The sequence below is a fragment of the Ursus maritimus genome, unplaced genomic scaffold (genome assembly GCF_017311325.1).
Source record: "Ursus maritimus isolate PB19 unplaced genomic scaffold, ASM1731132v1 scaffold_10, whole genome shotgun sequence".
NCBI lineage: Eukaryota > Metazoa > Chordata > Mammalia > Carnivora > Ursidae > Ursus > Ursus maritimus.
In genome coordinates, this window is record NW_024423344.1 from 11,855,067 (window position 1) to 11,870,615 (window position 15,549).

A 15,549-nucleotide genomic window follows, 5' to 3' on the forward strand; every position below is an offset into this window, starting at 1 on the left:
TCTTCTTCCCACCATCAGCAGATTTAAATGGCAACATCTTGAGCTTCCAAAATAATAACATCCTGATGCTTCTTTCCTCCCTCTTTCTAATGGTACAAAAGGAATCTGTCGTCCAATCCTCTTTTGTATCTCCACAAGAACCAGTTTGAAAGTCTTAAACAACTTCAGTCTCTGTAAGTGAAATATAACAGTATGTTGATTATCATTTTAGTGGATATAGTTTACTTGAACCACATTTGTTTTTAAATGGGTATTTTATAGAGAGAGGGCTTTTTATTTGAGCACATATCATCAGACAGTTGTGAATATCATTGTTACCAGCAACTATGTTCTGAATGACAACAAAACCATCCAATATGTTGTGAAGAACATTTCTGTGTTTGAAGCTACGTATACCGGATTCACATGGAAAAGTCTCATCCTGCAGTCTTCCCAAAGAATTGAATTTTCAGTAGTTTGGTTACTAAACAGTTGGTAAAAAAAAAAAAAAAAAAAAAAACAGTAACAACAACAACAACAACAAATCCCAGCTTATGTAAGACCTGCTTCCTTTTTCCTTTCTCCTTTGCCGCAACAGTCTACTTGATATTGGTCTATGGTGCATGCTTCTTATATTTCTACCAGTAAAGAATAAAATTATCACACCAATAGGACATTCAGGCACTTAATGTTGTTTACTATTTTAAAATTTCAAATGTATTAGGTTTAAATAGTGTCAAGAACCCTGACAGTTTTTCTCTGAACTTCCTCATTCCTTTCCCAGGAATAGCCATTGTTGGTTCAAGTTTATTGTTTGTTTTTACACAGAGGGCATACACATTACATGATCTCAGCCTAAAGATTTTGTTCATTTAATTCCAAAGACTAATCCTTAATATCACTTTTTCCTCTTGCTAAATAGTTGTCTTTGGAAATTGATTCCAGATGTAGGTTCTCTTTCACCTTTTCAACAGGTATTAGTGAGCACCAACTGATGAAAAAGAGTTGGCTCCTGTTCTTAAGAAGTGAGAATATAAAAAACCAAAGATATATATTATATATATGATTTATATATATGCCATATATGTTAGATTATTGTATTTTCATATAAGAATAGACCTTAGGATATGAACAAAATGATTTTTCATTTACTACACGCTGAATTCTAAAAGCCAAAATATCATACTACTGCATCATGCCTTTCTAAAAGTCAAATTAGAAACTAGAAAGTATTTACCTAATACTTTTCTTTATTTCTTTTCTTTATTGTCTCATTTCTTTTTTTTTTAAGATTCATTTACACATTTATTTTACAAACATTGCTGGCTACCCATTTATCCATTGCACTGTCTTAGGCACCCAAGATACAGTGAGCTCTGCCCTTTTGGAAACTATCAGCTATTAATCAAATAATCACACAATCCATGTAGAGCTAAAACTGTGATAAGTCCAGAAGAAAGCCAGAGACCAAAAGAAAGAAGAGGGAAACAAATCCTTTAAAAAGGACTCAAGAGTTTCCTGCAGCAGAGGCCCCGGGACCATTCTGGAGTATAATTGCTCCACTAGGTTTCATTTCTGACTGCCAAAGATCAAGGCAGTTCTGTGAAGGACTCAATGGATACAGAAAAACTCAGAACCATGTCAAAGAAATCCTTATTCAGATCAGTCAAAAAGAAACTGAGTGAGAATCAAACATCTTTCAAAATAAACCTTAAAAGTAAAAGGTTCCTGTCCTTTTAGATTTTCCTCTCTCCATCTGTTTTGAGAACATGGCAGACTCCCTTAATTCATGCCATCCTAAAGAGTCTTAAAAGAATCTGTATTTGAAGAAGCTTCTGGATAAATGAGGAATATAGGGGTTCCCACTGGAGCCCTCTGAGGACATCTCATGGGGTCTGGAGGAAGGAAAGGCATTATGCTTCCCACTACTGTCTTAGGAACACTTGTCCTGAATTGGAGCCTTGCTTACTGCTTCCAGAGTTTTCTACCCCAAAGATGCATAGACCTGGGAGAAATGACTGTATTTGAATCCAGGTTCTCACAAAACCTACTTCAGTGATGTTCTCAGGTTGGAAATATCAGTTCCTGTCTGAAACCCTCCAAAACTCACATGGCGTGGTCTATAAAATCAAACTAGGCAGCCAATTTCACGATCACACAAATCACCACTACCATTTTTAAATCAAAGAAATGCGTGAGAATGTTCTATTAGAATGTAATTCTGCATATGAAGTGACAAAATCAGCTCCAACTCACAGAAGTCATAAATAGAAATGGCAATCTTCTAAGATAGTTTACTGTAAAATTTTCATCCTAATTTGAACTGGTAACAAGACTTTGAAGCATGGTATCTAGGATATGACAAAAAATGCAATTATTAAAAAGTAAAGCCCTGAAAACATGAAACCTATTGTGCATATTTTCCAGAGACCTGGAAAGGATAGAGATTCCAAATATAAACACACGGATGTTTCAACCCATGATGAATCTTTCTCACATGTATGTATGTATGAAAGAATGGAGAAGTAAGCATGGCGAAATATTGCCGATGTCCTAGTATAAACTGTCTAATGTGTCACTGCAATGTGTTTTTATGCAAGAAAAGTCTTTTTATTGAGAACTTTTTAATTTTGTCACCTTTGGTCCCTGTCAAATAGAGTTCAATATTATGATGTGCCGACATGAATGACACTTCTCCCTGGAAACACGCTGTTTATCCAATTGAGGCCCAATAAGAGATCAGGGTACCAGAATGCCACACATTACACAAGATGAAGTCCCTGGCTAAATGGTACTCAGGAGACCTGGAAACATTAATTCACCTCACATGAATGAGCAGTCGGCTGCTCTAAGATTTGAGCCCTTAGGAAGCAAGATGCTATATAAATTCCAGGTGTTGTTACTGTTACTAAGTGCACTACAAAATGGAGGTAATTAATCTTTATAGTAGTTTTTGATGTCACTTTAATATATTTGGCTAAAGTGCACTGTGTAAGTTGTGTTAATATATGTGTTTATGACATGATTCATTTCTTTATCAACTGTGTAATCTATGTGTTCATGATTTCAAAAATTAACCCTTGTTATCCACAACAATAGGGAGGATTCGGTGTAAGATTACAAGTTGGGTGCAGCAAGTGGATTAAATGGTTGGTGTGAAGGTGCTCTTTTGGGAGAACATTTTGTTTATGTCTCTGCAGTAGGTGTGATTACTAAAAGACAAGTACTTGATGCATATCCACATGGTTTTCATAATTTCTCTTTCTGTGGCACCAGTAGATACTTATTAAATGAGGCTATCATTTCCTTGTTGTGGATAGAATGTGAGGTCCTTTTTGAATAGAGAAATTCAACCTTTTTAGAACTTGATGGGGAAGCTGGCACTTAAAATACGAACCTTGCATTGAGGCCAAGAAAGACCTAACAATGAGCGGAAAATGTGCTAAGTTAGCTCTTCCCTACTAAGTGACCTAGTTATTCACCTTCCTTGTCCACCTTTCATTTAAACACCTCCGCCTCATAACCCCCTGCCCTTCCACCTGCCAACCTGTGCCATGGTCACAGAGGAGGTGAGGTTGAATGACCAAGAGACCCTAGCTGGGTCTATCTGAAGACAGTGGACATAAGGGAATCTTAAAGGAACTAAGAGGTCAAGTTAAGTGTGTGCCAAGGACTCCAGTCAAGGAGAAGATAAAAAGGGAATTACACATCAAGTTTCTTTAATTAGATAGATGATTTCAGGAAGCTAGACTGTCAGCTACTTGAAGGCAGAGATTGCCCCGTATTTCTCTACCTGACAAGCCCAGCACTAAATTACCCATCATTCACTTGCTCATCTAGGAAGTGTTTGTTGTGTACTTCCCGTGTGTCAGGTTCTAGATCTGAGAACACAGGACAAACAGGAGACAGAAGTGTCCGCCCCGTGGAGCTTCCATTTAGCTTTGGAAACAGAAAATGGACAAATAAATTGTGAATAAACACTGTGAAGAAAAGTATAGCAAGATGAAGGGACAGAAAGAGGCTATAGATGGCTCGCGTAGAAGAGAGAAGTGATGTCTGAGCAGACCTGAATGGAGGGAGGGACCAGGTCTGGCAATATCTAGGGGAGGAATCTTCCAGGCAGAGGTAAGAGCAAAAGCACAGCAGTGAGAACAGGGCTGAGCCTGGCTCCTCTGCGAATTGGAAGAAGGCCAATATGGCGGAGTGGAGTGAGCAATGAAGGGAGGGGGAGGGGGATGTGGGCAGTCAATCAATCACAGGGGCCTTGAGGCCACAGCAAAGTAAAGCTCGGTTTAACTTGCTAGTCTTAAACCTGAATGGGGAGATGGCAAAAAAGGATTAGACAAAGAGAAATGACCTAAAAGAGGTGGTACAAGAAAACAAAAATGGAATAGGTTTTATGGGAGTGGGGAAGCCTAAATACACAGGTTTGGGGAATGGCGATAAGCCAAATGACCTACCAATTCAAACACGTCAAGCTTCCACACACCTAGGTCAAAAATACACTGATCACAAACACACCTATACTTGCCTCTAGAAACTGTTTCAGCCCTTTTAGGCCGTGGTAAGAAATCTGCTTCTTCTCCTAGCTCCTGTGAGACAGTTTCCCTAGTCTCCGAGCCCCTCCCTTTCTGCCAGTGTCAGGGAGGAGGAGGCTGGTTAAGTGAGTATACTTAAAACGAGGTGCAAGACAGAGATGTTTTCAGTGAGCCACCCAAACACAAGCCCCTGAATGTTTGCTGTAGGTCAGTGTAAAAGGGACAATTTACTTTTTATGATACCCTAGAGAATAATCCAATGGGATGAGGAAAAATGGAGTCCTAGGGATTTCACATTCTCCTGTCCCCCCCCCCCCCCCGACTCATCTCAGTCAAGGCACGAAATTTCTAGGTCCTTCAGGTCCTTCGTCTTCCCAAGAGGCACCCTGCCTAGAGTTACATAATATTTAATGAAGAATTCTATCATTGCATAATCACTACTAAACAAAAAATAAACAGACCTAGTGAAGTTGCGTACCTGGCAGAGCGGCAGCTCTGGTATGGGGTGGCAACTGTCGTTTCTCTGTCATTGCTGTAAAGTGACTCTTTTTTTCCCTTTGAATTTAGTTATTTCACAAACTTTCGATACTGCTCCTATGCTCCCCATGTCCGCATATGTATGCCCTTGACTGACGGCATTTCTTCATTTGAGGACCTCTTGGCTAACAATATCCTCAGAATATTTGTCTGGGTTATAGCTTTCATAACCTGCTTTGGAAATCTTTTTGTCATTGGCATGAGATCTTTCATTAAAGCTGAAAATACGACTCACGCTACGTCCATCAAAATCCTTTGTTGTAAGTATGTTTCCTATCAAACGGACTTAGGATGCCTTCTGGGACCTGTGTGCTAGATACATATTGGCCCTTCAACAATAGCACTGAATATAAATTCTATGAGCTGGGCTGCTTTTTTCTAAGTATGATGTACTGTTCTCTTTGGCTCTCTGTTTTAGATTGCATGAGTTTGCAGTGACCCAGCACCCACCGCGTGGGGTTATATCTTGGAAATGGGGTAACAGGGAGCCAATGAATCAATGGACAGATTATGGAGGACAGGTTGTGGGGTATAAACTAAGCTCTGTTTAACCTTCAATTACAACAGCACCCATGTTCCTCAAGCCCAGAAAATAATTCTCTTTATTAACTATGCAAGTAATATTTGTTTGCTGTTCAAAAACTAGCTTTCCCACACAGATTCCCCCCAAGAAACACACACCACCATTATTTTTAAATTATAAAACAAAGACCCAGTGTGCTACTTTAGAATTAGGACAGCTTTTGTGAAGTCCGTTGTGCTTTAGAGACTCTTGTCGGTGTTTATATTAGTCCATTTAATACAGGATGGAGGAGGAAGACCTAATTAGAAAACCAAAGCAGAGACGCTGGGAACTACCAACAGACACCATATTGATTCTTTAACAGGTGCAGACTGCCTGATGGGTGTTTATTTGTTCTTCATTGGCTTTTTTGATATTAAATACCGTGGACAATATCAGAAGTATGCATTGCTGTGGATGGAGAGTTTACAGTGTCGCTTCATGGGGTTCCTGGCCATGCTGTCTACCGAGGTCTCCGTCCTGCTGCTGACGTACTTGACTTTGGAGAAGTTCCTGGTCATTGTCTTTCCCTTCAGTAACATTCGTCCTGGAAAATGGCAGACCTCGGTCATCCTCATTTGCATCTGGATTGTGGGATTTTTAATAGCTGTGATTCCATTTTGGAATGAAGATTATTTTGGAAACTTTTATGGAAAAAATGGCGTATGTTTCCCACTTTATTATGACCAAACAGAAGATATTGGAAGCAAAGGGTATTCTCTTGGAATTTTCCTAGGTAAATTATATTTCTCTTTTTCTGGACCAACGTAATTCTGATAGAAATACCAGAAATTTCAGCAAAGATGTCTTTGTCCATTTCAGAAAGTAAACGATTATACTCCAGACTGTGTCCTTTTTTGAATGACAAGTTCTTACTGAGTATTTATAGTTTTTATTAAACTTTTTATTATAGAGATTTAGTATGGGAAACAAAAGCATACTGTCAGGACCTCTGGATGATTTTTTATTATCTGTAAGACCCTTTGATTTTCACATTGTGACTCTGAGCTGGAGGAATTCTAGTTTAATGTTTTGACCTGCAACCCCACCAAGTTATCTGAGATCATTTATTTTTACAATCTAGATATGAGTTAATTAAATAATAATAATAAAATTCTGGAAACTCGCTAGCAGGAGATTACCGGAATGGAAATAACAGGAAGGTTTATTGCCTTTGGTAAATGCAGCTCTAAAGTCAACAACGTAAGAGTACTTAATAAAACTGTTTGCTTTTCAGTTTTCTGAATGCCCCCTAATTTTTTAGAAAAGATCCTACTTTCTCTGTTTAAAAAAATGAATGAGAAGTTTAGCTCTTCAAGGTTAGAAAAAAGCATTTGTTATTGCCCAATAGGTATCCCTTCTGGTTAAAATTAAGACGATTTCCATGTCGTTTTTTAACTAAGGCAGTATTATCATTTTAATTCCCCTTGTCCCTCTTTTCCTCATCTAAGTGGTCAATAACCTCTATCATCCTTTCTTTTTCATTGAATAGTTTTTTCATCAAAATATGCTTCAGCCTTCTATTTCTTCCAGTCTGTACCTACGACCACCTTCATTTAAAACCTCACTACCTCAACCCCACAGGGCTTATAGATAAGGGTTCACTACATTAACCTTTACTAGTCCTTTGGCCTCGGAGGCTTCCTCTCTCCTATTAGCCTGTTTACTACCTGAGTATCAAAAAGACTCCAAGACCTTCAATAAATTCCTGCTACTACCAAGGTAAATGGTAAATTAGTCCCTTAAACGCATCCTAAAATGGCTCTAACCACCAGTCCCAGCTCTTGATCTCTTCCTTCTCGTCTTCTGAGAAATACACTTTCTTAGCACCATTTTAATAATACTCTTCACATACTACCTGCTCCATAGCTATTTTTTCACAGATATTGTAAGCTGTTCCTAGCGTAGATGCACTTCATAGACACACGCACACACACACACACACACATACTACATTACATTCAGTGATTCATCAAGGATCTATTAAACACCTGCGATAGGCCAGGCACTATTTGGACCCTGGAGATACAACAGATCAGCCCTCACAGATCTGCCACCAGAAAGGGGGATAAGGACAAGTAAACACATTCTTACATCACAGACGCACAAATACCACAAAGAAGGAGTACTGAATGTTCTAGGAGCCCCATATCCAAGCACCAGGGAAGGCTTTCCAGTAGAAATGAATCCAAATCCTTAGGCCCAAAGGATAAGGAGGCGTTAGCCAAGTGAAGTCTCTTCCAGGAAAAGACATAGTGGATGTAGGGGCCCATAACCAAGGAACAGGTCCAGATGAAGGGCCAAGGAGTTAGGTGTGGCTGGATCTTACAGTTAAAGGGGGTGGGATAGGCTAAAATGGGTTTAGCACCTGTGACGTATTCCAGACAGACAAAGAGACAGTCACACACACACACACACACACACACACACACACACACCTCATCATCATCTATATACACTTGGCTTACCTATGATAGGAGTCCTAGAGCCCTTTCTTCTCTTTAAAGAGGATAAGAATACCCAGTTTTTAAATGAATTCTTTATTTTAGAATGGAATTAGATTTAGAGAGAGGTTGTAAGGATAGTACAGTTTCCATATGCCCCTCGCCCAGCATCCCCTATTGCTAACCTCTCGCATCCCTATGGCGTTTTCAGAACACACCCTTCTGGTCTGTTCATGTCTGTTTTCATAATTTGCACCACAGGATCGTCTTTAACTGTCTATTCTCTTTTATTCTTAACTGAAGTTTCTGATAAGAGGCCTCACATAAACCGATTTTATAAAATTCTATGGTATGGCTTTATTATGAGATTCTGTGGAATGTGAAATACTTTGGATAAAAACAACAGAACACTGGGAATTTATAGAATTTTCCCCTAGACTTCACCCATCTTACATATAGTCGAGATTCAGAGGAACATTTTTTTAAACAACTTTGAAATTGTATGCATATTTTATGTTCGCCGTGAGGAATAAGATCATTACTCTTAGGAATTTTATTATAGAAAGAATATAACAAAGTGACTAAAAAGTCAACATTATAAGATAGTGATGTTAAGTGAGAATCATCTAAACATATGTGATCCTAAAAAATAATCCATATAGTTGATTTTTTTATTTTTGCTTATTTCTTTTTTTTTCTAAAACAAGTTTAAAGGGTTCTGAATCTTAGTTTAAATTACTGTAAGCTATCTGAAAAAAAAACAAAAATGGATTTTTGTTCTATGTATTATTTTTACTTAGGACCAAAAAATCCATGAGAAATAATGTTTCTGAGTCTATTATTTTCTTGATATTCCAAGGTTATCTTGTTCATATTTATAAGATAAAAAAATGGGGTCATGTTTATTTTTTGAGATGTACGTATGATTACAGTAATCCCTTAAGATGTGAATTTGCAGAGAGCAAAAAAAAATGATAATAGCTTTTTCTGGCTTTAAAGAAGCTAAAATTCATCTCATGATACACATAGATCTGAATTTCAGAGCTCTGTAACTCTTCATAAAGGGTTTGTGTATTTCAAATATCTTTTCGATCTGACAAACCCAATTCCGTTAGCTTACAGCCTTAGATTCAAGGTTTTTAGCTGATTACGACCGGGCTTATGCAAAAGAATGCTTCTCAGAAGTACAGTATAAGAAGAGGCACCATAATGAACATCTGTGTAACACAATATTTTTACTGTTGATTTATACACCTGAGATGTTAAGAGCTGTGCTTTTCCCAACAGGTGTGAACTTGCTGGCTTTTCTCATCATTGTGTTTTCCTATACTATTATGTTCTGTTCCATTAAAAAAACTGCCTTGCAGACTTCGGAAGTGAAGAATCACATTGGAAGAGAGGTGGCTGTTGCAAATCGTTTCTTTTTTATAGTGTTCTCTGATGCCATCTGCTGGATTCCTGTATTTGTAATTAAAATTCTCTCCCTCTTCCGGGTGGAAATACCAGGTCAGTCCCTTCCATTATTTCCAAGTACATTGTGCCATCTTACACCCCCTGACGAGAGCAGAATACAGTGCCTGTCATATAGTAAATTCTCTGTCGATACCTACAACTTTGGCACAAACAGCTATTATTTTCCTCAGTATTTTATAATCTGTATTCTAAGATAGAAACTGGGTAGTGGTGCAACCCAGACAAGAATGATAAGAAAACAGGAGCTAGGAAAAAAAAAAAAACAAAAACTAAGACTTAGTGTCTCATTTCTACCTGAGCTAGACAGTGGTTCTTAACCAAGAGGACACATACAAAATCAAAATATACATGCCCAGGTTCCACCCTGGGCTTCTAGATTTAACCTATAGGGGCAAAAGGCTATGCATGGGGATTTTGGAAACGTTCCCCTCAAGGTTCTGAGACACACACCCCTGGTCTATTTCATGGTCCCTGGCCTGTGGTCGTCACGCTAGGCTCCACTCCATAGAGTGTCAGATGTCCTGTTCAAGTGCTTCATCCGAAACGCCAGGTTTCCCACCCACACCCCTGGTTCAACCAGAGAAAAAAAACCTTCGTGAGTTAGGATTTCATGTGAATCCCTTTCTAGAACCTAGAAATCACAGACATGGAGGGGCCCTCTGGGGCTTTGGCCCGACTCTCAGCGAAATAGACTTTCTACTTGGGGAGTCCATCAGGGGCAGGAATTGTGTCTTATTCATCTTGGCACCCCAGGGTCACCCATGGAGTTGGCACTTCAGAAGTACTTATAAAGGTGTGATGAAGGTACAAGTAACAGCTATAACAGTTTATGTCCCTCAGGCCTGTGCACAGAGTCATGGGAGGCCTTATCAAAGGCCTCACGGCAAAATGACACGTAACAGCCAGAGCTTCCCCTTAACCTGTCCGTTTAGCCTGAACTCAAGGCAGAGGTAACCCTGGAGCCATGTGAGGTGTGAGAGTGCAGAACAAGAGAGAGATCGGGGCTGACTACTTGGGAACTTCCCCTGGGCTGGGCGGGGAGAGCAGAGGCCATAAGAATGTGCGAGCCGTCGCTTGGGGGTGGGGGAGAGCCAGGTGGCTGTGAGGAACAGAGTTAATTAAGATAACATGAGTTTTCCAGTCTGCTACAGCTTCCTGGGCATCTCAATGTTTACATCCTTACATTCCAAATTCAACAGGACTAAAATGGCCTTTGGCCTCATTTGCTCATAGAATAAAGTCCAAATGCTGGGATCAGCATTAGAGATGTTTACCTCCCACCCTGCCCTCATTTTTCTGTGATACAGGCCCATTAGAATTATTGGGATTTTTTTGTTCTGTACCTTTTTGATGTCTTGCCTTTGCTGAAGCTGTTTCCTCCACCTGGATTTTATCTTCCACCTGTAAGACTCTAGCTTACTAAATTCCCCTTCTCATCCTTCAAAATTCAACCCAAATATTTCCTCTCCCAAGGTGCCATTCCAGACTTCTTTCCAACCCACTCCCATCCAACTCAATTGCTTAAATGTCTGTTACATTTTGTTCATACTTCTTATTAACCTCATCTGAACTGCCTCCCACCAGTGTTATTTTTTCATGTGTTCATTACTCCCTTCAGATTATAAGGTTCAGGATGTTAGGGACCATGTCTTATTCATCTCTCCACAGTGCTTTTCATATAATGTTATTTAATAAATGCTTCTTCAACTAAAGATGGTGAACTGGTCCAAGAGTAGTGGAACAGGGAGGGTAAGAGATGATTTCATCAACCTTCCCAACTTCTCTTTCCACACCTTTAATGTCCTTCCCCACCTCAGGCACTCGCTTCTCTTGTGTGATGGAAGAAGGACCAAGCGAGGCAGGAGTCCTGGGTTTCTGTCCTGACCCCGTCACTGAGCAGTTGAGGAAATATAGGGAGGTCACCTCATCTCACTGAGATGATTTTCATACGGTCTTTCAAATTTCTTCCAGTTTTCATATTCTGTGAGTCTGTCAACTCCATGAGGCTTTTTCTCTCTGTATTACAATGCTCGGGCTGCCATAACAGAGTAACTCAAACTGGGTGGCTTAAACAACAGAAATTTATTTTTCACAGTTCTGGAGGGCTGGAAGTCCAGGATAAAATGTCAGCAGATTTCTGCTGTGGCCTCTCTTCTTGGTTTTCGGGTGGCCACCTTCTCACTGTGTCCTCACATGACCTTTCCTCTGTGCGTGTTCCCATAGTATCTCTCATATAAGAAAGTTTCCCTCTTCTTATAAGCAGACCCGTCAAATTGGACTAAGGCCCACCCTAATGGCCTTATATTAACTTAATGACATCTTTAAAGGGCTGTCTCCAAATAGTCACATTCTGAGGTCCTGGGGATTAGGACTTCCATGTATGAATTTGGGAGGGCACAATTCAGCCCATAGCACTGCCTGATTTAGAATCAGGAGATGTCTGGTGATCCGGGGTATCTGAGAGCCACGGGAGTAATCATCCTTGGAAAGACTATGACATTTCAGATCATAATGGGGAACTGGAATAGGAAAAAAAATATCTTGTGAAAACCTTATTGGGCCATACATCAGTCTTTCTCTACATTTGTAGCTCAATACTTTGAAGTTTGTCTTGAACACTTCAATGGACCTAAGAGAGTAGCCTTGGTCATTTTTGACTAAGCCCCTTCTTGTTTGCCTGACTTCCTATGTGTTGTAGGAAACGCCACACTCACTGACCTAAATCCATTCTGTGCCCACCCTCCAAGAAGTCTGGGGTGCACTCCAAGGCATGTCACTGATAGTACGTGTGGTCAGCCTGAAAGATAAGCCAGCATTAGCCCTCCTTTCTCAGAACTCACCTGCTGACCTTACTTTAGGGAGTCAACTTGAGACTGAATGGGAAGTCTCATTCCAGGTCACAATTTCCTTTGGGGACATAACAGACAAAAAGCAACTTACTTTGTTCTGTTTTGCTTTGTTGTTTTTTTTCAATCATGCACTGTCCATATTGTCTAATTTTAAAAAATTAAATACAAGTAATACAGTAATATGAAATTTTAATAAATCTAAGATATGCTAAATATAGATATTTTTCTTCCATATTCTTTTCAGTTCAAAAAAATAAATAAGGACAAGAAAGAGAAGATGGGATAGGAAAAGAGAAAGGCAAACATAGAGAAAAGGAGAAGGGAGAGAGACAAGGAGAGGAGGAGAGAGGAAGAAAGTTCAGATGAGCAGTCAGGAAAAATAGAAAAGAAAGAGAAGAACAGAAAAGATGGAAGGAACAAAGCAGGGCAAAGAAGAACAAGTAACGGTGTCTAAAGGATAAGAAAACTGTGAGGGTGGGGAGGAAAGAGAAAGTGACAAAGGACAGTGACAGGGAATGTATCCCTGGCCTTACAATCCAGCTCTTCCCCTGAGCTGGGAGTTCTTTGATATTTTTGGAGATGTGGGAAGAAGTAGCATAGTGTGGTGGGGTCAGAGAATCACAGGTATTAGTGCTGAAGAGGGACGTCAGCAGAGCCGCCGACTCTGACCCAGCCCCCCGACTTCGATCAAGTAAGTTATCATCGGCCCCTTTCACAGATAGGGTAGTTGAGGTCCAGGGAGCTTAGGTGATTTGCCCATGGTCACGTAGCTAAGTGTCTGACCCTAACGGCAGGCTGTGCATAAAGGGGAAAACACACTTCACCCTAACCAAGTGCATGATGAATTTGGAAAGGACACTACCATCACAAATTTCTCCTCACAAAGGACTTTTTGTGGCATCTTTCCCTTAATATTCTAATTAGTATCTGTAAGGCTTCACACAAAAGGATTGACTAAGTTGGAAGATGTATTCTCATTTGTTCTTCACATCTTCAGCCTCCTCTCTGGATAGGATGGTTGGAATGCGAGGGGGGGGAAATAAGGCCTTCAGGAGTGGAGTTAAGACCAAGGTCAGATCTGACCCTGGACCAGACGTTTCCTGAACACTGATCTATTGATTAAGAAGTATTTCCTCATTTTCTTACTTTTCTATCAAGAAAAGCGATAAAGACAAGGAAAAGACATTACATATCAACTTACATCTATGAAGTGTTTTTTACACATTTCCTCTCATTCGACCTCACGACAAACTACCAAGTAGTTACTGAAATTCAGAATGGTAGGACCTTGGATTTATAGCTCCTATGCTCCTCCAACAGAGAGATTTTCAATAAGGTGAAAGAAAACTTAAGTGAACTAGGTAGCCTCCCCAAATAGCATTGACTACAAAACGTTATGTGTTATTTGTGATGTTTACAATTTCCACTTCATGAAATTTTCCACACTTCATTTCCTTCTCCAGGCACAATCACCTCCTGGATAGTCATTTTTTTCCTTCCAGTAAACAGTGCCTTGAACCCAATCCTCTACACGCTCACAACCAGCTTTTTCAAGGACAAGTTGAAACAGCTGCTGCACAAACATCGGAGGAAATCGATTTTCAAAACTAAAAAAAAGAGTCTCTCTACATCCATTGTGTGGACAGATGACTCCTCTTCACTTAAACTTGGGGTTTTGAACAAAATAACCCTTGGGGATGGGACAGTGAAACCAATGTCCTAGTAATGGTTTCAGATCCCTGGACTTGTTCAGGGGACTACCTATAAGAAAAGTACAGCGTTTGGAAGATGACGTCTGCAATGCTTTTCATCTCCACCAACAGCAAACCTTTCTGCACAGAGAGCACAGCAGAATGACTTCTGGCACACGCCACATTCCAATAGCAGCTGTACTATTCATCAGCCGTGCCAAGAACTGTATCTACGGGTTCTTCTCACCCTTACATTCCTGCAATGCACTAGTGAATCCATAGAGTGTAGGCTCATGTGCAGTGGAACTGTAGCTAGTCAACACTACCAACCTACTGGTGAACACCCACATGTTGGCACTGCATGGTCTGCTTTGTACATTGAGTTGCACTGTCCACAAAATAAAAAATTCACGACATTAAATTCCAGTGTGACCATGATAACATAAGCCTAGCATCTCTTCCCTTACTTTTTCAACGTCAGATGAAATCATCAGCATCCTGCTGTACTGATGACAAAGGATTTCTGAGATGTTCATTTGCCTCAAGCCTGCCCCTCCGGAGACCAGAGGAGTGGGAACGTTGAAAGCAGATCTTTACACAAGGCTATCACACCCAACATAGAAGCAGAGAGAGACACTGACTAAGCCTAGTACCATTTACCTTCTTGGCTATTATTTAATGTCAGTAGAGCTGAGATCTCAAACAAGATATTTTTGTCCAGATTGCCCAGGCCACAAAGAAAAATTGGGCATCCCAACTGCCAAAGCTATATTTTAATATCTTTCAGGTATAGCTTCTTTAAAGCAGTATCCCTATTGCTAGAAAGTTCTGCCTTCACAGAACACACGGATGTGTGGTAGTAAAGGGGATTTAAGAATAGTGGTTTGGTTGGAACCATTTACATATTCAGAGAAATTCCCACTGTTTTTAACAAAAAGGCCAGTAAGTTTCAATTTGATTTTTGAAAATGGAAAGTACTTGTAAAGGCCTGGACATGTTATCAAGAAAGTCTCTATGTGAAAAAAAAATCGGGTAAATAAAATTATATTTTGCATTTGTCTATATATTATTTTATGCTTAACAAAGCCTACAGAGAGTGTTTATTGGCTGTTACCATGTTTCTCCTGATAGAGAATATAGCTAGGAAACACCCACCTTAGCTAACAAAACACATCTTACATGTTTCTCTTCCCCCTTTTTCCAAAGCATGAAGCAATACTTGAATGTCTTCACTGCTTGCTGCATTCTGAGTTCCTTTAATGAGTGGAATGGAATCTGAGAACCCCAGATTACCTCCTATTATGTGGATCCAGTAGCATCCAAGAAAGAATCTTAGAGTTCATATGTCATAGCAGTTCTAGTAATTTACCTGTTATTGCTTAATAGTGACTAAAAAAAACATTATGTTTTGATCAAGTGAAATATTTTTTTGCATCAGTGAAATCTTTCCATCAGGATTCTACAAATAATTTTCCT

At 39.7% G+C, this 15,549-nt stretch overlaps 1 protein-coding gene across 1 annotated transcript in view; it reads left to right on the plus strand.

The window, feature by feature from the left end:
* The window catches only part of RXFP2 (relaxin family peptide receptor 2), a 67,811-nt gene extending 53,706 nt beyond the window's left edge, over window positions 1-14,105 (plus strand). The window contains exons 16-21 of the mRNA XM_008692206.2: window positions 102-173; window positions 2,407-2,478; window positions 5,085-5,314; window positions 5,942-6,352; window positions 9,348-9,566; window positions 13,846-14,105. Of these exons, the coding sequence (XP_008690428.2) occupies window positions 102-173; window positions 2,407-2,478; window positions 5,085-5,314; window positions 5,942-6,352; window positions 9,348-9,566; window positions 13,846-14,105 (1,264 nt within the window). The remainder of the gene's footprint in view (window positions 1-101; window positions 174-2,406; window positions 2,479-5,084; window positions 5,315-5,941; window positions 6,353-9,347; window positions 9,567-13,845) is intronic.
* Window positions 14,106-15,549: the final 1,444 nt, after the last annotated feature.